Source organism: Cygnus olor, chromosome 1 (assembly GCF_009769625.2).
Source record: "Cygnus olor isolate bCygOlo1 chromosome 1, bCygOlo1.pri.v2, whole genome shotgun sequence".
NCBI classification, from domain to species: domain Eukaryota; kingdom Metazoa; phylum Chordata; class Aves; order Anseriformes; family Anatidae; genus Cygnus; species Cygnus olor.
The window spans coordinates 152,477,228-152,501,175 of NC_049169.1; the positions used below are offsets into that span (position 1 = coordinate 152,477,228).

At 37.5% G+C, this 23,948-nt stretch overlaps 1 protein-coding gene across 1 annotated transcript in view; it reads right to left on the reverse strand.

Moving 5' to 3' along the window:
• The window catches only part of PCCA (propionyl-CoA carboxylase subunit alpha), a 284,588-nt gene that overhangs the window by 50,459 nt on the left and 210,181 nt on the right, over positions 1-23,948 (reverse strand). Inside the window, 2 exon segments of the mRNA XM_040538044.1 lie at positions 7,791-7,844; positions 21,096-21,194. Coding sequence (XP_040393978.1) covers positions 7,791-7,844; positions 21,096-21,194 — 153 coding nt within the window.

Below are 23,948 nucleotides of genomic sequence, written 5' to 3' on the forward strand. Positions count from 1 at the left end.
TCCTGCTAAGCTGATACAATTCAACTAGATAAATTATCATATTAAGTTTACCCTCCTGAGTTAAACTGATGGAGTTCAAAATTGTTTTCGATGGTTGTCATTAATCGCTGTTACATCCTAAATGCTCACTTTGAAATCTAATTGTGCTGGTGTACCAAGGGTCATATTAATAGCATTTTTAATGTTAAATCTTTGTAAAACATGGTTATTTTACTGATATTACCACTGAAGCCTAGAAGACTAATGAGAAACAAAGTATATTTATTATCAATAAAAACTTAATTTAAAATTTACATTCAGAGATTTAAATTAGCTTTACTAACTTCATCATGCCTTTGTTTCATTAAGATCCCTGGTTAAGCTTCAAAGCCATATAAATTAATACTTCCTAAACAGTTCTTGGGTATACGCCAAAGCTGCAGCCATCAAAAAGCTGTTTAAAAACACAGGCTACACATATGTTTATTATTTGGCAGTACACATCTTCAGAAAAAAAAAAAAAGCTAGATCTTCATTATGATGTAACAGTCTTGATACAGCTTAAAAAACAACAACAACAACAACAAAATATTTCTTTAGCCAGACAAAGCAACTAATAATTTCTTTCAACACTGGTAAATCTGTCTACCAAAGGAAATCACTTGAGTTACACTTGGGTAACCTGTCAACTTGTGTTCCAGGAAGTAACAGGCTAATCAACTACATTCAGTCCTTGTCCTTAAAGCATTACCAAGATGATTAAGAAAGAAACTTGTCAAATGGTGTATAGAAAATCAGAATTTCTTATTTTTCCATTTGTTTCCGAGGGATATCGTGAGGGATAAGGGGCATAATTTATTATATGCAGAGACTCCTATAATACAGTCAACACACACACTGCACAATCCACTTATACGAAGGACATTCTAGGGAATTCTCACCTACTTATGATGTTATCACACATTTTCTCTGCAAATTAAAGCTTTAATTGAAAACAGATAAAAAAGGCCAAGATTAAAAATGAACAAATAAAAAGCAAAACATTTAGGACCCCAACGCAATAGACCATTTCTAGTCCGGTTTCGTAAGACAGCAAGGCTCGCAAACCAGATTTTCTGCCTATCAATCCTCATCCCCAACTCATTCTGTGTAATTATCCCGTGTGCACCCACAGACATAATTTTAATCTGCTGATAAACTTCAACCAAATTTGAAGAAAAGGCAAATAAATCCAACCGCCTGTAAGTACAGTAGGAATTATGACTATACTTTCCACAAGTCTTCCGAAGAGCAGTGGCTGTGTTGAGGAAACAAGAGACCTAAATCCACCCTCCAGATGAGGAAAAGACACCTTGGCAGGAGCCATTTGGCCAGCCTGCAGGTTTACATTGGCCATCCAATATGCACGTAAGCAGCTCCAGCTTTACCTTGACACTGTTAGCTCTCACTTGAGAAGGTCTCAAAGACTAGAAGTTGTTGTTCTGGGGGAACTTGTGGAACCTGATTTCCTACAGATCTGTGTCCTCTATCTGGTATGTCTCTCCTTTCTCTTAAACAACCTCAGTATCCAATATTTTCTGAACTTCTCTTTTTTCATTTTGGAAGATTGTTAACTCGCAGGAAAGAGATGTTCCCATTAGCCCCATTCTGAAACCTCAGACTGCACCCACACTGAGGCTTGAAGGATCCAAGTGACTGAAATATGTGCAAACTTCTGATTTGTTTCAAGTCAAAGCAAAATTCAGAAAGAGCTCCAAGCACTTTCATATTTCTCCTTACAACGGAATCCTGAGCAAGAATCCCAAAATAATCTAAGTGATTTTAGGACATGTTTTTTGGTAACACTGGTATTTCTAAATTTCTCAGGTGCTTTCGAGAGTTCACTCCCAACAGACAGTTTTAATATATTCACTATACTTTATGCTTTCAAATATACAGATGTATAACATGAGAAGGGCATGTGTAGCTGCATGGTGGCACACCATCGTCCACATCACATCAGCTGGAACAATTCTCACTTCCCAGTCCTAATGGATGGGTCCAAATATCATTATTTTCAGAAGCTAAATCCATGTTGCATGAAATGCCCCCTTTCTGCAGAATACTGCAGAAGTTTGTAGCCAGACTCAGGATTCTCACTGTCCGTGTTCAAAAGGAATTTGCAGAAGTTAACATTTCCGAAGCAGCTGACCATTTTTCCTAGTGACACTTTCTGCACTGTTGTAATTCCTCTGGCAGAAGCTCTACTACTAGAAGCACAGTGGTTCAGAGAGGCTCTGAAACTAGCTGAAAAGACAAAAATCTACACAACCATAGAGTTCCCTTTAAATGAGCAAGGACCCTGATCTTAAGGCTTATGAAAGGGGATGAGTAAGAAAACTGTTTAAAAAAAAAAAAGATATTGGCTTGCAAAATAAACACCTACTGGACTATATTTATTTTCTTTTGATTAATATTCTACATACTCCAATACCGATAATCTTTGTAACCTCTGCAGGTTTTCAGCCAATGTTTGAAAGTCTGCATAAATCTTCAGTATATAAAGTCTCTGAAGTGTCACACAGAAAGAAAAGCAGAAAGAAAGAAAATCTGTTAAGAACTGCAATGATTTGTAAGGGTGAAAGAAGCACGTTGTTAAACATCTGTCATTGTGAACTAAATCAGACTCATACAGTCCAAGCTTCCCATCTATATTGCCATTTAATTGGACTTTGTAAGAATGGAAGGAGAAAGAAAAAAGGAGGAAGCTCTCTGGAAGCTGATGAGATTATATACAGACTGAAAAGTTCTGGGACAGTTTGTAAGCCTCAGTAATAGGACAGGAAAGTTGGAAGTTTGCTGTTGAAGGAACAGCAGACAAGTCATTGCAGCAGGGAGAATGGGAAAGGGAATCAGCAGTGAGAAGTAATTGAACTGTGGCCCCTAGGGTTACCTTTGATACATAAATGATGAATATGCAATAAGCCAGGAAGCAAAGGCAAAAATTTTGAGGAATGCCTGAATATAAATCTCTCAATTTCTGACCAACTTCATGAACAACATGCATAACTAATAACCCTGATTGTTTATGAAGCATCCTTCTGCCAACTTATCTGGAAGCAGTTAAAGAACAATCAAAAAGTCATTAATATTGAATGATCACTACTGTACTAGAATATATGCCAACAATATTAAAAAGCATGGCCAGGGATTGACAGAGACTAAATTTCCAAAATTCAGTTTTTTCCATCTGGAGTCTGCAGATCTAGTGGTGGTGGTGGTAAATCACTAAACTACTTTGAGTGGGTCTGGAAATAGGCAAGCGCAATATTAACAAGGTGATATTAATCACATGACAGCATACACTCCCACAGCAAAAGTTCAGTTTTGTAAATCAAACATAGCAAAAAGCACTCTGTCAGGGATGAGACTGAATCAATGGAAAAACCTCCAGTGAGAAGGCTGAACCAAGAAAATGGCGCTAGGGAACTCAGAAGCACCTAAAAAAGGCATGATATTTAGGCCAGAATAATTCCACTCTGTTCTACGTGGGTTCCTATATTGCATTCACCACTGAAGGAGCACTGTCAGATAACATATTAGGCAAAATGACTAATATCTGTCACATATGTTGCACCATCATTCCCCCAAAGGAAAGACGTGACTCTTTCTCTACATTGCTGTTCTGACATTAGAGAACAGAGAGTCAAAAGAAACTCCACGAATGATGAGCAGAGGATAGTGAGGGTTGCAATCTTCCTCTGCAGCTGGGGATTTTTCACTGTCTGGGACTGTCTCTTTCAAGGGAAGCGTATGACTGGGCCAGCAGAACATTGCTGTCTAGCATGGTCTTCAGCCCACAGCTGACCATGATGTAATGGATAGGATGGAGCCAGGCCACTCACTATCTGAACATAAAGAAAGCATTTCTTAATTTGAAATTCTGCACAGAATCCATTACACACACTCTAGAATAAGTTTAATGCTTCCACAGAAATCTGCAGTTCTCTCTATACTTGAAGCTTTCTTTGCATTAAAAGCTGTCTGCCCAGATGCATTTCGTTGCTGAAGTCCAGCTGGTAGAGGCACGAGTAATCAAGTAAAAAATCAAGTATCAGAATGGGACCATCAGTGGTCCAGCAGATAACAGTCCTCTAAGAGGAAAAAAAAAAAAAAGTGGAACAAAGAGACAAGACAACCAAAACTGGAGGCTAACTAGAAAGAGGAATGAAGGAGGGACTATGGTTCTCTGAAAGGACTGCTCAAACCCTAAGGCTTTTGAATTGCAGAAGCTTTTTGTATAGATCTTATCAATTTTCTATAGATATTTGTTACAAATCTACTTCTGTGAGCTACCTACAAATGGGAGACAACCTTTAAACCTCCCTGTTTCCTGGTATTCTGTCTTTTGGGTATGATTTTGGACATTAATCTGAAGCGTGGATTATCGTGTTTCCTTTTTCTTTGTACAGTATATATCACAATGAGATTTCTTGGTGTTAACAATAATGCTATTAGTAAATAAAACCACCTGAATAATTTTAGGTATAATGGCAGAATAGCAGGACTCCATGAGCACATGATATCGCATCATGTCCACCAAAGACAAACAAAGAGTAAAAACTCAGGTAAAATCTCAGCCATGACAATAACACATCAACTGTTCTGAAATAATCTAGGTTAGGACTCAAAATGTTACCATCTCAAGAAAAATAAACCACATCAGTATAGTTTCCTAGTCTTCATCCATTTATTACAGCTAGAAGTATATAAAAGTTGCCTGCTCTTTGGGCAGAAGCACCCTTGTATGTCCTTCAATAGCACGGGTCCTGTATCATATCTGAGTCAAACAACCCTCTACTAAAAAACAATTCGCAGAAAGTAAGCTAATGCCACTCTAATTTGAAGACAGAACAATACTTAAAGAGCAAAAAATTCTAGTTGTGATCAGAAAAACAAAATTGTGTTAGACCCCCTGACTGATGCTAAGCGTGCACTCAAAGCTACGAGTTAAGGGAAAAGCAACATTTTCCCTGTTCTCCTTTAAAACAACAGAAATATGCTGCCACACTAATAGAAACATTTGCCCTACTGTCTGTGTTTGCCGTATGTTACACAGCAGAATTTGTATTATACTGTTGTCTTTCTGCTGCAATGTAGCTTTCTGTGTCCTTCACTTAGCTAAATGAAATATCAAGGATGCTCCTAATAGAGAAGCATACTTTTCACTTCACCTCAAAGTGGCAGCTGGCTTCTTGAAGCAGAGGTTTGTGTTTCATCAAAAAACAGCAGCAGAACTGTTTCTATTGTCCAATGTCAAAAAATCCAGTTAAACCATTTATCTAAGCTGATGCCCTCTTGACATGCCAAGGAGCTGTGCTCCCAATCAGCACGTTCTAAAAATACGTGCTGATGGACAGGCCAGCATTGTGTACACTAAATAGCACCACACCGTCTGCCACCACTGAAGTGCCATCAAAATTGCCCGTCAAAAGTAACACAGAATGCTCACTGCTATACCTAATGCTTTCCACTATGAAAAAAAAAGCAGAATAATTTTATAAATGGTTTACTATGTTGATAATAATACATTACAGCAATAATTAGAAATCAGTTTCTTGCTGCTAAATATTCTTTTCACTTACTATCTTGATTGTATTTTTATGTCAGTAAACGTTTAATAAGAAGTATGTAATTGAGAACCCAAAATGCATTTCTAGAACCTTCATTCATGATATTCCTTCATTTGATTAAACATCTACATTTGTGCATGTGCACACATACACGTGCATGTGCACACACATAGACTGTAGACCTATACATTTAGACAGTCTATAGAGGATATCACTGTAAGGAAAAAACAACCTTCCCACTCTTTACAAAAGCTGAGGGCATTAAGTTGAAATCAGAAGAGCACAAGGATGTTAAAGGAGCAAAAGACAAATTAAATAAAGGAAACTAACTTAAGGGGAAGGAGAAGGAAAAGGATAGTAAGCGAGAAGAACTGATAGTCACAAGTGCAGACTCTGTCTTGGGAAATGTGGGAAATGTGGTAATAGAGCAAACTCTGGGAAACAGACTTAATTACTGCATCTCTATCCTGCTCACTGAAGTTCTCTCCCTGGGTTTGATCAGCAGGACACACGCATAATTTATACTAAATCAAAATGGGGGATAGAGTACTACAGGGTTTTCTTTTTAGTCCTCTGGAGAATTTTAGTTATAATCATACACTTGATTTCCCAAAATAACAAGGATCCAGTAAACACAACATGAGCTTGTCAGTAAGATTTGATATATATTATAATCTATTAGCCGTTTCATCATCAATTTTTTAAAGTCAAAACCAAATCAAAATTGTACCCTCTTTTGTCTTTTTTATCTTGTTGCACGAGGCCCAGCACAACAGTTATAGTCTGTAAGTAGAACTCCAGGGCACCTCTAACATATGAATACAAAATGTTTTCACATCTCACTTAACAAATTTAATTTTTAATGTCACTTTCCCAGTGCTACAGCACATTTGGGGTTCAGTTAAAATCTTTTCAATATTATCTTATGAAGTTGCATTAATATTTGTATCTTATCTACTTGGAGTAATTGTTTTTGTTTTTTTTCACCCAAGACTACCAGATCAGTCAGCTAGCAGTGATCTTGCATATGCAGGATGCAACTCCAGAGCTGAAACATCTCTACAAAAACAATGCTGCAGAGAAAAATTGTATTTTATGTTTTATTTGTAACTGCTGCTTTGCTTGATATTGAATAAGACATAAACATGTGTATGTGCACATATACAGATATACAAAAAAGCAAAAAATATTAGGAGCAGACTTCATCTCTAGAAAACATGCAAGTCTACAGGTATTCTTTTAAGTTTAATCTTACCATATTATACCTCCCCAAAAATGGCTTCATAGGACTTGTAGAAGAACTAATCGTAAGTGGAATGAAAGCATTATCGTATGCAATCTTAATGTATCTTTGTCTAAAACCTATAGTGCATGAAGATGTCAGGACTAAATTCTGAAAGGAAAATTTCATTCCTGGACTTTCCACTGTTAGTGTCACTACTGAGAAACCTGTCAGCAGCAATTAGGACAACTTAATGTAGAGGATATTTCAATTTTATTTCATTTTCAGGTGCATAAGGAACTTGGAAAAATTCAATGACAGCATTTTAATCATGCCAATCATGGAAGTGGATGCTGCTTCAATCACACATGTTTATAAGCGCCCATCACCTAACACTTAACTCAGATTAACAGCACATGAAAAATCTGTTTTACTGAGTAATTTCTGTGAAATGGTGTAAAATCTGATTGGGATTTTAAATGTACTCCTCCCCAGCAAACAAAATCTGGGAGCATATTTAATTTGAGTGAAAAAAAAGCACTTTGCATCATTAAGCAGTCTTTTTATAAGAGAGTTACCTACATGCCTTTGGGATGTGAGAGTACATGCTATGGTGAAGCAACAGATATCAGAATGCTGAGGTGCTGGGGAAGAGTGGTTTTGATTCTAACATGGATCAAACCTGAGTATCTTGCAATAAGCTTACTAGTTTATACCCAGTTACTTTTAAAACCCTCGTAAATGAAACAGAGGCAGACTTGAATCAATTTAAATGTGGAGTGCAGGTACTGTGCACTGTGCTTTGGAAGTTATCTTTAAAAATTTGCCTAAATTCAGCTGTTAAGCTCAGAATATTTACACAATCCTAACCTTCACAAACGCATGCTTGAATGTGCTGCCAGTATCATTTACCTGTTTTCTGTTTACATTACATTCTTCTATCAAGATAACTCTTGACAATAGTTATACGTACTTACCACTGTGCCTAGAAACTGAATGCTTGTATTTCCAGAGGCATTCCGAGAAAGCCGCTGGAAAAAAAAAAAAAAAAAGATTTAAAAACTGATTAGAAGCTTCTCAGAAATTTGAAACAATTCTATTTTCTTTGTGTCTCATCACTGTAATCAAAACTGAGTACACAAAACTACACATAAAACAGATAAAGCAGGCATTTCCTTCAAGACTTTCAGTACCAGAAGTCTAATTCATACTTAACTCAGATTTTGGTTTTGTTTCAGTCAACTCAATAAAATTTACGTTGAAGAATAATGAAAACAAGTATGACCAAGTACAATGCAGAACAATCTTGGGCTTGCAGAAAGATGAATGTTATGAATAAAGAAGCTTTTGCCATCTCTAAGTGTCTGATTCTGTATTCCTGTTGCTCACACGTAACATTAATTTCATTTTCTCCTAATGAGAAACTTTTATATCTCTTTTTAAAATTCAAACATCCAATGATCCTACTTCGAAAAAGAAAAAAAAAGAAATATCTGGTTACCTACTGCAGTTCATGAGTTGAGAGAGGTTATGAAACAGTCTTCAAATATTATATTGTCAGTAAGCCACAAGACAATGCAAAAGAAAATGTTATTGATTCAACACAATGTTACCCAGAATCTAAACATGTCAAATGCAAAAAGAATTCTTTTTTCTTGTGAGTTGTCTCCTTCTTCAGTGCAAAAAGTTTTTTCTTTTTCTTACCGCACTTAAATTACTGCATATATAGACCCCAAATCAGGGCCCTAGTCATGAAATACAGACATAATACTTACATGACGACATGCATACATACTAATACAGATCGAGAAGGTGAGTATAAAATGCAAACAGAGAGCTGCACTGAGATCTTCAGCATTTCAAAGGCCATGAATCCTAGCAACAGGGCTGCAAATCTGCTTGAGAGATCCTCCCTAGTCTGGTACCCCAGGCAGAACCAAGCGGACATCACTGAGATATGTCTAACCCACCCTCAAAATCTTTCAATTGCAGAGATTCCACAGTCTCCCTATGCAGTTCATCAGAGTTCTCAGCATCCTTATTCTTAGGAAGTTTTTTCCTAATATCTGATTAAAAATATCCTGTGCTGCAACTGCAGCACATTATTACTCCTCTTCTTCATCACAGACAGGAAACACAGATTATTCCCTTTCCTTTTACAGCTACATTTCAGGTATGTGAAGAGCCATTAGTCTTGTCTTCTCTTGACTAAGTGAAAAAATGCTCTGCAACAACAGCTAGATAACCCCCTGAGTAAGTTTAATAGCCATAAATTAAATGCCGGTCCCTTTTTAATAATAGTGCGTGTTCCTCAACTACACTTTATGAAGTAATAATTCCTATGGCCCAAACACGGGTACTTTTTGACTTAACAGGTCACACACTGACACTGCAATCTGTACAATCATATGAAAACAAAAGATGATGTGCCAAAGCCTGACATATTTCAACAATAATGATTAATGGAATGGAAAATATGGGAAATAAAATTTCATACAAAACCTGACGTTTACTTTTATAAAGGAAACAGGAATATACACTTTTCCCACAGTCTAGGATAAACACAATCAGGTTTTGGAAACCACAAAGAAGAACAAAGTACCGGCTGCCTACAATGAATGAACCGCATGCCAAAACAAACAAGTCCCAACCACTTGATAAGCTGTCAGAAAATGGCAAGCCGAAAAAAATTAAAGGATTTAATTTCTTTTTTTCCTGGAATGCCCTCCACCCTCGTTAGAGTCCTGTCACTTATTGTGCTACTCTTTTGTCCACTTTCAAGGGTCATTAGAGACCTTTTCATGTCCTAATAAAAATTCCATTTTTTGGCTAATCTCCCCATCACACATAAAAACACAAATTAAAAAACAAAATGAAACAAAGCAAAAATGAAATGAAAAATAGAGCCCTTTTGTCATTCTCTTTAAAGGCTTTCAAAGTAAAGCCAGGTATCTTGACAACTTGACTTATTTTTCGCAACTAAGAATCAAAAAGTATTTCCTCATACAAATTGTCTTTATTTCCAGCTAAACAAGCTAGCAAGCCAATTTAGCAACCCGTGGACTAGATATATAAAACCATATACATATATATGATTTTTTTATATATATATATATATGTAAATAAAATCAAGAAGGCACCTTCTAAAACTATGGTCACAAGACAAGACAAAGATATAAACAGCCTTTTTCCTGGTCTGACACTGCTGAAGTGCACTGGTATTACAGTATAGTGAATCCTCACTGCTGTTTACTGTGTCCAAAAGAGAGACACTACATTCAGTCATCAATAGCATCAAGAGTCAGTGTAAGAACTAAAATCCATCTCTTGAAATAAGACAGTAAAGGGGAAAAAATGGGGAAGGGGAGGAAAACAGTCAACAAATACAGAGGAGGAAAACGAAATTTTCCTTCTGGGTATCTTAAAAAAAAATAAATAAATAAGAAAGGTAGAGAAATTCTCCAAGTCACAAAACATATGTTACACCAAGACCAAAAAGAGAACTGCCAGGCTTTTGAGAAACACATTACAAAAGAAGTCAGCACATTATCATAATTAATGTTTCAAATTACAGTTGTAATAAATTCAGCTGTTAGATGTGATTAGATTTTTTGAAGCATATTGAAAGGAGTTATTTCTATTCCACTGGTGGGCTTGTGTTTCTGGGATTTGTAAATGTAATTGATGTTTTCAAGAAAATGAAAGGACACGGTTAACAATTATTCTTTTATTTTCCACCTCTTTAGAAAAAGGACCAGTCTCCAGTTACTCCTTGTTAAGTTAGATATTTACATATTCTATACCTCATAATAGATGGTTTCATATTGCATGTGATAGCAGGAAAGTAATCAAATAGAGGTGACAAAAGAGAATAGCTAATTATATGCATTGCCATTGTTTTCCTAATAAATTGCAAATTATTTACTAAGAGGTTTACAGCAAAAAGCACAGGAAGTCTACCACTTGAACAAAGACAAAACAACACTGTATGTTCACCTGTGAATTGAATACAGTAAAATTACATCGTTCGTATCAATTACGTGATCTTAGACATAACTGATACTCTTCTCATTCATTCAACTGCTAGAGCTTCGGGCTACCTTAATTAGCATAATACAGGTTAAAAGTATAAAGCTTTTTCCTGATGAGAAAGTAACACGCTAAACCTACTCTGAAAAAAAAATCATGTCAGAAAATCTGTTTGTACTCTCAAAGCTGTCAAATGGGTGTGAGTTTTACATAAATATTATACGTATTTTTACACACAGGTTAGAGTATGTTATACTGTATACACTATGTATATACAAACAAAATGCCTGTGTCTGCATGTAAAAATAGACAAGTGTACATAATCATACAAAATGCATTCAATTTTCCTACTCTACCTTAAGTGTATGCTATACCACAGCCATTTCACAAACAATCGTTTTAATCTCTAAATCCCAGAAAATTACCAGAGGTTAGTGTGATATGACTTTAAATTCTTCTGCTTTGCCATAGAAAATTATTTCCACTTAGCTGAGTATCAATGATCTATTCATTGTAAGATGCAGTAGGGTTACAATCAGCTTTGGATTAAGCCTGCAGTGGATGAGCACTTTCAGATAAAAGTGATAATAACCTTTACGTGAAGGAGGATAAAGCAGCTCAGCCAAATATAAAATATATATTATTGAAAGAGGCTCTAAACTGACACGGACATTATTAAACAATAACAAGATCTCGGAAAATTTTTCACAAATCTTCTGGTACCTTGGGCTCTCCAAGCTGCTTGATGGGAGCAGCTGCAGAGAAGAAATGGTATCAAAACAAAGAAACTGAAACAGAGCAAAGCAATTTTTCGCTTTGCTTACAATTTAAAAAAACCAATGTGTCAAGTCAAAATGAATATTCAGTGGCAAAGGAAATAATGTATTAAAGTTTCCCAAACACATTTATCTTCAACTACCATATATATTACCTTTATTTGTTGAAAGTAAAGCTGGAGACCATTTGTTACAGAAAATGTAAAGATTGTCACTTGGCCCATCTTTTTTGCAATTTTTTCAAGCAGTGGCATGACCACATTACCAGTCAGACAACACCTACCAGACTACACAAAACAAATTAAAAAAAAATCCCAAACCCAGAAAACCTGCTGATAAGTACCTTAAATAATTCCATAAGACTATAGATAAAATTGTGAGTGAAACACTGTGTGTTTTCCCAGCATGGTTCTGTTTTTCAAGATGCAGAAGTTCTTGCAGCCCCTATTGTTTCACCTCAACTGCTTGCTACCAGGAATTCTGAATGTCTTATGTCATGAATTTTAAGTGGAGAATGCTGTTCACATTTTCACCACTACCTGTAAATTCTTGAGAATTAAACCTAGTGAAATATAGGCCAGAATCATTCCCAGACAGGTTCAATTAAAAAACATAAAATAAAATAAAATAAAATAAAATAAAATAAAATAAAATAAAATAAAATAAAAGACTGCCACAATAGAAAAGTCCATGGGGAAAAGAAAAAAAGAAAGAAAGAAAGAAAGAAAAAAAGTATTGTAACTTGTAAGGTTATAGCAGCTTCAGCTGCTAGTAACTCTTCTATGAAATTTTGTGTAGATGAAGGTGCATGGATATCTGAAATGCTCCACCATTCAAGTATATCAATCCCATTTTTGGAATCCCATGGCTGGGACAGGGAAGGGAAGAAAGCTGCAGAAGTAAGCGTGAAAGCATGAAGTCATCATTTTGTCAAAATGTGAAGACAAGTTTGGCTTTATCTCGCTCTCTACTTTTCCATTTTCCCCTAGAACCTTTGCAGAAAGCAGAACACTCCAGTACTCCCTTTTCACAGCATAAAATCCCAGTCCACGGATTATAGCAAGGCAAGTTCCACAAAGTTTCAGGAGGGTAAAACCTCATCCCAGAAATAACGTAGCAAGAGCAGCCCACTCCTGTAGTCTTCTTGCATGGCTGACCCATAAGAAGGTCAGGCATGGACACTGGACCACCTATCTACAGGCAGTGACCAAGCTTTCTTGTCCACCGAAGACTGCATCGCACTATACGTCCAGACCTGTGCAGCCTTGCAAGCCTTTCCACTGAAGGGATCACTCCACTTTTGTTACAATTTAGCGTTCTCCGCTGGTGGTGCCATCATTTCCTCACCTTACTGCATTAAGCTACAGACAGAAACTTGGCTAGATGTTGCGTGCTGCTCTACCCATAGCCATGATCAGTTTAAGATCACTCTTTAAATTAAATGAAGCCTCAGTTAGCTGTTCCACCTCAGGGCACGTCCACATTTTCCAGGTTCTTACAAGGACAGCAGTTACCCTGTAGGGAATGCGATGATCAAGTCCTGCTGTGTATGAGGCGTTCTGACATGTGAAAGATCTCTAAAGATTGGTTTAAATAGTACTATGACTAAGTATTCTTTCCCTGTAAAGGGAATCCTTCCAGCGTGCTAAGATATAGGCCTCCCCCAGCACCTGTTGCAAGCTACCTGAATCCTTTTCCAAGGACTAAACAGAATCCACTCCCAAATAGTACAAATACAAATGTAAAACACAGTGTGAATGGCTTACAAGGCATTGATCCACACAGAGGAACTGCACCTGCACTTTTATAAGTGTCTGAGGCACCGTATAACAACCTTTAAAGAAAAACTACTCTCTTAATGCCTGAAATTTAATTGCAGTAGGTGGCTTAGGAACTTCTCTGCTCTCATAAACAGAAAAAATGGAAACAGCTCCTTTCCAATATTTCTTTAGATGATATTCAATGTTAATGCCACTTGTTACATCTTTTTACCACGCTTTTGACGTTGAAAAGTTAAATATTAATGCCACTGCAGTATTGCTGTCACATAGAGCACCTTCCAACAATGTCCATGTGCTCCCTTAACCCTCTGACAAAGGTGGTGTTATAAAGCAGTGGATGATAGGCTTAAAAAAAAAAAAAAGCCACCACCAAAATCCACACACAGGAAAGACTGTTTGTTTGGTGTTGCTAAAGAATGAATCTAAAAGACACTTGCCCCAGGCCAACATTTCCTCCAGCTATGTACGTTCACAGTACTGTGACGAGTTTGGGTCTCCCCATGAACTTTGAAATTTCCTCTGTTATTACATTAAATCATAAAACGAGTGAAACTTTTAGCGGTGTTATCCTCCTTTTGACATGCTGTGATATGTTCTGCTCTCACAGGCAGACACTGTGCAGGTAATACGCTGCCCTGCGATCCTAGATCTTAAAATGTTTGTCATGACTCAGAGACCATTTGCAGGATCTATAGTCCTTTCTTGCTCTTCCATGTCCCTCTTCCCCTTTGTTCTCTGAATGTATTATCATGTCCAAGAGAACAACTCATTGCCTTTCAACGTTTAGGTATAAAATTATGATGTCTGTCAACAGCTGAATACAATGCTTTGGTCTTTGGACACACAAACAACACTTATAGCTATTCATCCGGAATGTTGTCTGTCATTAAAATTTAAAGCTCCTTTGGAAAAAAAGGTATGCCATTAGATACTGCAACAACTAACGCTATTTGATTAACCCCTTGAGTAGCACAGGATATTACTAATCTCATTAGATTAAAGAAAGGGAGAAGTATGTTGTTCATAGATACAGCTTCATTCCAGGAGAACTCCCTCTGACAAGTGGACAATTAATTCCAGAGGGATTGATCGGGCATAGAAGTTGATCGCTCATTTCCTTCCTGAATGAAAAGAAAATCATATTCATGAAAGAACTGGATAGAATGGTGCTATGTGCTTTTTGCTCCAGCTTCTCAATTAAAAACAAACAAACAAACAAAAGGCAGGAATAATCTGTAATCTTATTATCTTCTATTTCCTTGAATTTTCCTCTTCACATTCTCCATTTAAACCACGGACAAGCATTAAGTCAGCCCTGAGTTAAACTGATTTCACACAAATTGTAGACCACTCATGAGAGTTGAGTACTTGCTATTCAAAGTAGATATCAATACAAGTACTCTGGTATGACAGTAACAGGTATCTGATCTTTTAAAATGCTTCATGACTCATGAGCTGGCCACACTGTTGTCATATATGCTACATACATGTATGTTCAGGGCTCATTTTAAAAAGTAGTAATTTTAACAGTTTTGGCAAACACTAGTGTCAATCAAGCCACAGTAGCAATATTTGCTTTAATACACATTATTGGCAATTACAGCAAGAAGCACCAAACCAGCTAGCTTTTATACATCTTCTCTCTCCCTACAGCTCCTGGAAGTAAAGGATGAAATGGTACAACTACCAGCTTCCTTGCACAGAATCGTTCATTGACCCAGGAAGATGGATTAACTAATAATTATCTAAAGCAGATCACTCAGGTCTTTCCAAGTACACCTAGGAGATGTGCACTGAATGATCACACATGCTGATGAAGTTTCAGAATTCCTTTTAACTATGATTTCTCTCTGCTCCTGTCTGCTCCTTTGTGAAGGACCCACCTCCACCAAGAACAGCTACATTGCCTGCCAAGGGTGACACCAGGACATCACTGCCCACAAGATTCCTATCCCCTCTCCAGCTGTTGACATCCAGAAGTGATATTTAGGTGTTTTAATAGATAATTCAATAGGAACATCAGCTCTATGTTTAGGTTTGGTCAAATAAGCAAAAGGAAACATTCATAATTAGTAATGAGAATGAACAACACATCAGCAAACACAATCAAGTTATAGTACAAGTCTTCGTTTTGACTGTGCTTTTAATACAGAGCACAGTTCTGGCCCCCACAGCTCAGAAAAGATACAACAGAAATGGAAAATATTCAGAGAGTAACATCATTGTAAAGACAAACTTCTCTACAAGAAACAACTCTACAGCACTGAAGAGAGGCAATTGAGGGAGGATACATGGACAGAGTGTGTAGGGATCAACTGTTTATGGTCTCTTCTGATACAGGATCAAGGAGGAATTCAAATGAAGCTAAACCACACTGCCATAGCAATTATTAGGCAATGATAAGGCTGTAATAAAAAACTTGCCAAAATTTATCACTCTCTTCCTGCAACTGCAGGGAAAGACATAAAAACAATAATGGAGCCCTAATAGACATATACTAATACCTCTAGAGAAAAATAAAAGCCTGAAACACAGCGAGGCATTCTACACTGTATGCCACAGGCTTTTGTATTTGTCTTTTACCTGGGATATTTGAGAGCTTGTTTGTACTTATCTCCAATGCCAACAGAGTGTCAAGAGAGGCAATAATTCAGTTTCTGTGTATCAAATCCACTGAGCGTTTTTGGAGTTTCAGGGCTGAGCTGTTTTCTCAGATGTGGGAGGCTGGACGAGCAAACATGAAAAAGATGGGCAGCCTGTGTTTCTGTACTGGTAAATGAAAGTGGGACACGCACAAATGGCTGGTCCCCAAGCCAAATGGCAACAGCTGTCCCAGTCCCATTGCTTAGGTCTATACTACACGGCATGAATTTATACCAGATTTGTCTAGGACAGCCATTATTGGATGGGCTGAAAAAAAGCCAGGCAATGATCTAGCAAATGCTCAATACCTGCCATCAGGAATCCAGTGCTGGGGCTCACACTTGGGCTTTTCTTTACCCATGGCAGGGGGTGTGGAGTTAGACAATCTTTAAGATCCCTTCCAACTCAAACCATTCTATGATCCTACCTGACAGTATAGCTTAGAAAACCTGTGGCTTTGTTAAGACTTCAGGTCACTGCCTCTGTTTGCAAATCATTGTGTGCTCCTCTTCTAGAAACAACCTAGCAAAAATAATTCCCAATTCATGGCTAAAAGGCAATGGCAGAGTGCGTGCAGTAATTGCACAGGGCTGAAGAATGGACTGTCAAAGTCTTCACGTACACTGTTCACTAAAGCTTTCCAAAATCACTTTCAGTGTTTAAGAAAATGAGTCTGCTGAAGTAATGATACTTCAGACCAGAAACATATATATCATTATCGCAGATTACATCTGAGATCTCAAAACAGTACAAAAAATTATAAAGATATATTTTAAAAAAATTACACGTGTTTGAAAAGTCTCCACTGGGTTGAAGGAAATGAATACTTGGGCACAGGCTTTGTTCTCCTGTCAGACATTTCCCAGAATGTCAGACATTTCCCAGGAACGAAGGCTTCATAACCTACAGCATTTTCATTTTTTCTATTATAAACCAAAATAATAATCAAAAGAAACATTGTGTCAGAGAAGCACTTAAATTTGTCATATCCTAGGATGTAGAATATTCTCCTCCTGCTGCAATTGTTGATGCAATAAATAAATTAAATGAAAAAATAATAAGCAGTGCCAACACTGAATGAGACATAATGCTGTAAGTAGAGAAAACTCCACTGATAAAGCTTCATCTATTTCATTCATGAAAACACTTGATGCCTGAGCCTGACGATTTCAGCTTTAGAGGATCATGTTCTTGCTTAGTAACTCCATTACTCTTGTAATTACACCTTGCTGTGACTGATAAAGACCTTTTTGGAGCAGGGTTTGAGATGCCCAACAGAGTCACAGAACAGTTAGGCTGGAAGGGACCTCTGGAAATCAGGTAATCACCTCCCCTTTTCAAAGTAAGGCTAATATCACAGGAATATTGAGCTGCTCAGGGCCTTGTCCAATTGAGTTCCATGTCCCAGAATTTCAGTTCAGCAGGGACCACACTTCAAAAAAACAGAAAATACGAAGAGAAGACATCACCACTGCCATCATAAAGCTGCCTTGCTGAAGCTGCCAAGAGCCACCAAGAGTTTTCCACATCCCAGGCCTGGAATCCCTTTAAAGAGTGGAAGGCTTCATTAGGGCAAGCTGGCAGAGCAGTGAAACCAGTGTGAGCTGATGATATACCAGTGGAGTGGTACATATGGTACAATGAAGAAGGACAAGTGTTAGCGTGAGATGGTGACAAAGAATTTATTTTGGCAGAGAATCCTCTTGCTAGAAGGAACTGTCTGCAAGTAGATGGTATATAAGGATGGGCTGTGTGTTTGATGATGGGATCAATGAAAGTAGAGTAGTAAACTGAATCCTCTCCAAAGGTACTATAAAACAGCACCAAGGAGTTGTAAAATTTAGCCGCATGGTGATGTCATAGAGAAGGCTCGGAATTTGAAGGGTGGTGGTGGTTTTTGAGAACTTGCCCTAACACAAGTAGCGCCAAAGCAAAGAGGGTTTGAGGACCTCCTATTGCATTCTTTCCTGGGCAACCTCATCCTTCTGAGCAAGGTCACAGCGGTAGGTCCCTACTTGCAACCTGATTGTAGTGTGCTGTCAAATAGAGGACTCGCAGCTAGGTTAAAGTCCATCTCCTGACTTCTTGGATTCATTTTATCTGGACGTCCCCTTTGAGTCTGGTTCAAATGAGGGAATAAAATGAGTTGTTCAGCTCTAAGGAAAAAGCAGCTTATTCTCTTTTCTACCCCCTTCCCTAGGGAGGTGGAACAGGTCATAGATGATGTCTCCTACAGGCACAGGGCTCACTGAAATCCAGCTTACTTTTACAAGGGAGTGAAAGTAGAGGGATGAAATAATCCTCACTGTCCCAAAATATGTCTGTCTTTTTACCTCTAAGCCATTGTTACTTTCCAGGATACCACTCTGAACCACCGTTATCCCTTTCTGTTTCTACCTGAATTCTTACAGTTCTTTTCAACAACTCAATGTCCTCTTTTCCACTCTCTCTTCACAAAAATAATTTTGTCATCTGTTCATTTTTATTCTAAATGTTGCCTGAAAGGCTAATATGATATTCAAATTATGTTTTATATAAAAGAATATTCTATATATGTATTTTAAATTAAATAATAACCAATCCCTTCAAATCCGAATCCTCATATAATCCTACAGTAACAACATACCTATAGGTACTTCCCTGATTTTCAGCAAAGGTAGATTCCAAATTCTCAACATCTCAATGTAATGCAGAGTCCAGAGCCACTAACATCTTTGGAAAAATATATGGGAATCTTACACTTCATAATGTATTTAATTCAGCCTCCCCAAATGAGAGGTAGGTTCTAGTCAAAAGTGGAGAAAACGATGAGAAACTGTCATCAGCTGAAGAATTACTAAAAACAAGAACAAAAAACAGTGATGGAATCTGCATATTTTAAGAAATACTATGGGGTCTGTCCCCACCCTCTTTCTTGGAGACTATATCTGAGCAATTTCTTGCTCAAATGATCCCAAGTTTTCGCTATTTCATCACCTTCTATAGCATCCTACGGTTTCACAGTAATCCAAATCAGCACGAAGGTTTTCAAGACCTTCCTGTAGGAAAATGAAAATGAACCCAGGGTTTTGGTCCCTCTATCATCTGAGGACCTGGCCAGGCACTCCACAGTGCCCATCTGCGTACAGCAGATGGGCTTCCTTGCAAAGGAAACAAAAGCACAAGGGAGGGGGCTGCCACACATCCTAGGTGTGCCCTGATATGCCCTAGACAGGCTGCGACCAGGGCACATACCTCTCCTAAGGCTCTCAGATGTATTGCTAGGTTTCCTAATCTAGAAATACTCAGAAAACTTGCATTTTAAGCTCATAGGTAGTCTTAAAATTAACTGCAGCAGAGTTAGTGCTCTGCTTTGCTCTAATACACATTGAGCCTTTATCAGAGAGGCAAAATACAGGAGCATTCTTAATTACTTATTTTTAAATGTGTGACAGATATGCAACAATTTGAATGTCTAGACTATAATTTACATAAATACATTTTAAACCAAAACATTTTAAAATTATTTATTTCCTGCTTCTGTGCTTAAGTGCTTTGCTGGACTGGGGCCAGACTGCAGGATCGAGCCAAAGGTGCATAAATCAATCCTTCAAAGAAATATAATGTTCATAAAGACTGTATTTGGTTGAGCAAATTTAGAAGAATGAAACCAACTATGAAGAGAAATTAGATTGGCTGAAAATTAATAAAGCACAGCTGGAATTATTCGATTCATCCATATTTGTTGCTTAAATGGCTCTAGGGCTAAGTCTTGCTGAAAGAAGATACTTCAAGACTCAGGGGTCAATTGCTTTTGGAGACAAACTGACCTACAGGAATACACTTGTCTAATTTGGTTCTTGCAGTGGGGCAAGTCTAGAGAAATATATAACCAAAAAACCAATTTAGATTCCAGTGAGCAGATATCAGAGGTCAAGCTTAAGGTTCCCATAATTTTACATACATATACTAAAAGATTAATAACTTTTCAAGCTAGTGAGTTTCTTCACTGAAAGCAAAGGCTTACAGATAACATCTGAGAAACAAACAACGTATGTGCTCATTTCACATTCTCTTGGATAAATACCACACAGCCAAACCACACTGCTTGTTGTCGTGGCCAGCCCTGCAGAAATTCATAGAATTTGGCCATACTCAGGGTGTGCAAGTAACATTATTGCTGGCTCAGCTCCTAGAAGAAAGTATGTTCAGATCTCACAATCATTAATCTTGAAACTAATTTTATGTGCCAGTTCAAGTATTAGACTTTTGGTTAACTGGTCTTAACTATTATTAGTTATACTCAGAGACCATAACCTGCCATACAATTATTATGTAGCTTGCAATGGGGCCTTCTGAATATGGGTATCCATTCTAAATATGGTTTTCTCCTAAACAGATTTTGTATGTTCAAACATTGGTATCATTCAAAATCAGGAATGTACTTTATAAAACAGCAACAAAATGGACCAGTAAAAAATACAGAAATATACTGTAGAATACAAAGTTATTTTAGATATAAACAAGCCCTGAGACTGGCAGTGGCCTTCCAAGAAATCTACAAAATGTAAACCTGGAAGTTTTCTTAAATCATGGAACTAATAATATTTCATAAAAGCATATCAAAAAAGCATATTGCACGGGAGATATATTGTCCTGTGATTTTCAATCTGTGAAGGCCCACGAGTGGAAAAACCACATGATCCAAACAGGAGGAGAACAATTTTATTGCCGGACCCCACCTTCTTGTAAACAGTAATCCATTCTTTATTTCTTGAGTGATAAAGAAACTGTATCTCCTCACAACCAGGAAGTAAAGAGATCCTAAGAACTGGGGCAAATTTCTAAAATAAGCAACTTACATGAAAGACGTCAAACTCTAAGTGAGTAATTGTAAGACAAGCTCATTCCATTGAAGGTCTGAACACACATGAAGTTCAAAGAATATGTTATTCACACAGTGTAACGTAATTTTTATGCTATGGAAAGCTTAGACCCCATGTACCAGTATTATTTCTGCATTTAAAGGCTTCTGGTTAGCTCAGCTCTACAAATAAAGCATTGGTGAATTTACCTGTATAGTCCTCTGCGTGCCATCAATGGTGACAGACAACAAGGGTGAAGCCAGGTTCCACTCGCTGGTCACGTTTAGTTTCATCCCATCAACTTCCACCTGTTGTGACACCAAACAAGGCTGTTACTATGAAGACAGACAGAAAACTGATCTCAAGTTCATTACTGCATACAAAGCAGCGACCATTTTAAAACAGATGGCTCCCAAACAACCTGTCATGTTTACTGCTTCTGCCATAAAAGACAGGGTCCAACAACAGAGTCTTCTAGCTATCTCTGGGGAGAGGTGAAGGACCCGTGAACAGCTGCCTCTGACTAGCAAGGTTTCAAGTGATTTCCAGCAAGTAACAAACAGCCATCCAACTTTTAAACCTATCTGGACATGCTACATTTACTGCAATTAGACAAGTAATGCATATAAATTCCAGTGACACCTTGCAACCCACACAACAGGGCTTGCATATAATATTCTCTCCAAGGACCAAGGAAGAACTTTTCCTAGGCTTCTAATGAAGGGTTTTGCATTGTTATCTTAATTAATATGAGGCAGTAATTAATTCTTTGGTATTTTACCTCAAAGTTCAGAAAAACTTTGCAAATTCTGTCATGTTTTCTCTCGATATGCATCTGATCAGAGGAACACAATTTCTGGCTTCAATGCCAATATGGTTATCCAGATAGAAATTTCAAAAAAAAGGCACCAAAATCAACCCAATCTTTACACAAGAATATTTTGTGCGAAAATTCCTGAGTTCTGAAGGAAGTATAGGCACACTTGTGTATCACAGAGAAAGTGTAATGACGCTTCTGTCATTCTTCCACTGTATAATATACACATCACTCATTCAATATTACAAAAGCCTCAGAGGAAGAGCTGGATTATGGAAAAATGCCACACACAGAATAACTTAATTACCAATTAATATCTGTGGCGTGTTTTGAATACTCATCATGCTAACAAAGGTTGATAAATAAGATTTCATTTGGAAATTACACTATTAGCACAAGAAAAAATATGATTGGCTGATTTCCCTCCTCTACCAAAATCTCCAAAATATTTTCAATCAGTAAATTACAGATGATATTGATAATGACAAAAATATTGCATACGTTCTCAGCACACTAGAAGGAAATTACTGCATCTGGAATAAAAGCTGAGCCCGTATTTTGTGAAGTAAAACTTAGAAAACCTGCTCTTTTAGATCTTATACTAATCATTATTTCATCTTATAATGAGAACAGGCAACTGTAATCTCAGTGTGACTTAAAAGAAATCCATAGCAGACAAGTGCAGAGGAGCAATGTGTAATTTGATAATTTTTTTCAGTTAAGGAAAAAACCTCTGGCTTAAAAACCCTCTAATTTTATATACTTCAGTTTAGAACACAAAATCTGTCTTTTAGTGATGCAATCTACTCAATTTCCAGAGGCTTTAGCTAAAAATAAAGTTACATGCATAGAACATGAAGAAAAACAAGTCATTTATAATGTTTCAGCAACAGGCCTGATTAGCTGGCATGCTTCAGGTACTTTATGCTGCTCCAGTGATGCAAAACAGCCATAAACCTGGCTTGAGTTAAACCAGAGCTGCAGCTGGTTTGCATTGCCAGAGCATGGAAAAGCAGCTGGAACATACCAGCGAATCCAGCCTGCTGGGTCCAGCAAACCCGAATCAGCAAATACTACCTTTATTGAGAACAACAGAAACATCTGAAAAAGGCTGGAGAAAAGCAAATCTGCTGCTCTGCCTCAACTCTCTTTGATTAGCTATTGCTAAGGCAATTATTTAAAAAGCTCCTTGTTATAGTGATAGCAACAGATACAGGCTGTCTGTATTGGAACCTGGGCCTGAAAACATCATTTGCTGTATTTCTCCAGGGGATGAAGAGAGATGCTAGAAAATCACACCAGACTCTTGGCCACCAAAACACTTCAGTTGCGCACCATGCTTTTTGCACTGCAGCATTTAGACACAGCCTCATAGAAAAGCTATAGCTGATACCTATAATCCTACTGAAGGGTGTTCCAGTGGCAAGATATAACTCAGTATCTCCGCTCCAAACTCAAATTAATCATTATCTTTTTTGCTACTGTACAGAAGAATAAAAGAAAAGTAAACCAAGTGTGTCACAGCAGTAAATGACTTGCTTAAAATCCCTCACAAGGGTCTACACAAGTCTAGCCACCATCGATTACAGATTAAATTAGTATCTAAGAATTTCTGGTGGAAACCACCCTGAAAGAAAAGATATTACAGCAGGCCTAAACAAACTGTGGCATTCTAGGAAAACTATGGTTGCTTATGTGGAATAGGAAAACCCACAGACAACATATTGTCTCTACTGTATTTTTTCCATTCAAGAAAGAAAAAAGGGACAGAAAAAGAAGTGTTATTTGAATTAATGCACATCCCAGTAAACTGCAGAATATTCTCAAAGAACTGAGCTACATGCTCTTAAACAGATGCTTTCACCTGGGGCTCACCATGGTACATGCAACTGGGGAAGATGATGTGAAGTCAAGAAGATCACAGGGAAGTTGGCTCCAATGGGTAGGATGACAGAGCCAGGAGTTCACACCATCAGTGAAAATGAGAAAAGACTGAGGATAAGAGATTGGCCACTTAGTGTGTGTGTTATTTTCAAAACAAACAGGGAGGGGAAAGACTAATAGTAATAATAATAATAAAAGAGGGTTGAAATCAAACAAATACTTTACTTAATAGAGCAAATACACCTTCCTTCTGCATCTCGGCAGCCAACAGCCAAGCAAAGATCATTGATGAAGGCAGGGGAATAGGTAAGACATTCAAAGAACTTGTCAGATATTTGCATTTGCCTTCCTTTCTCCTCTA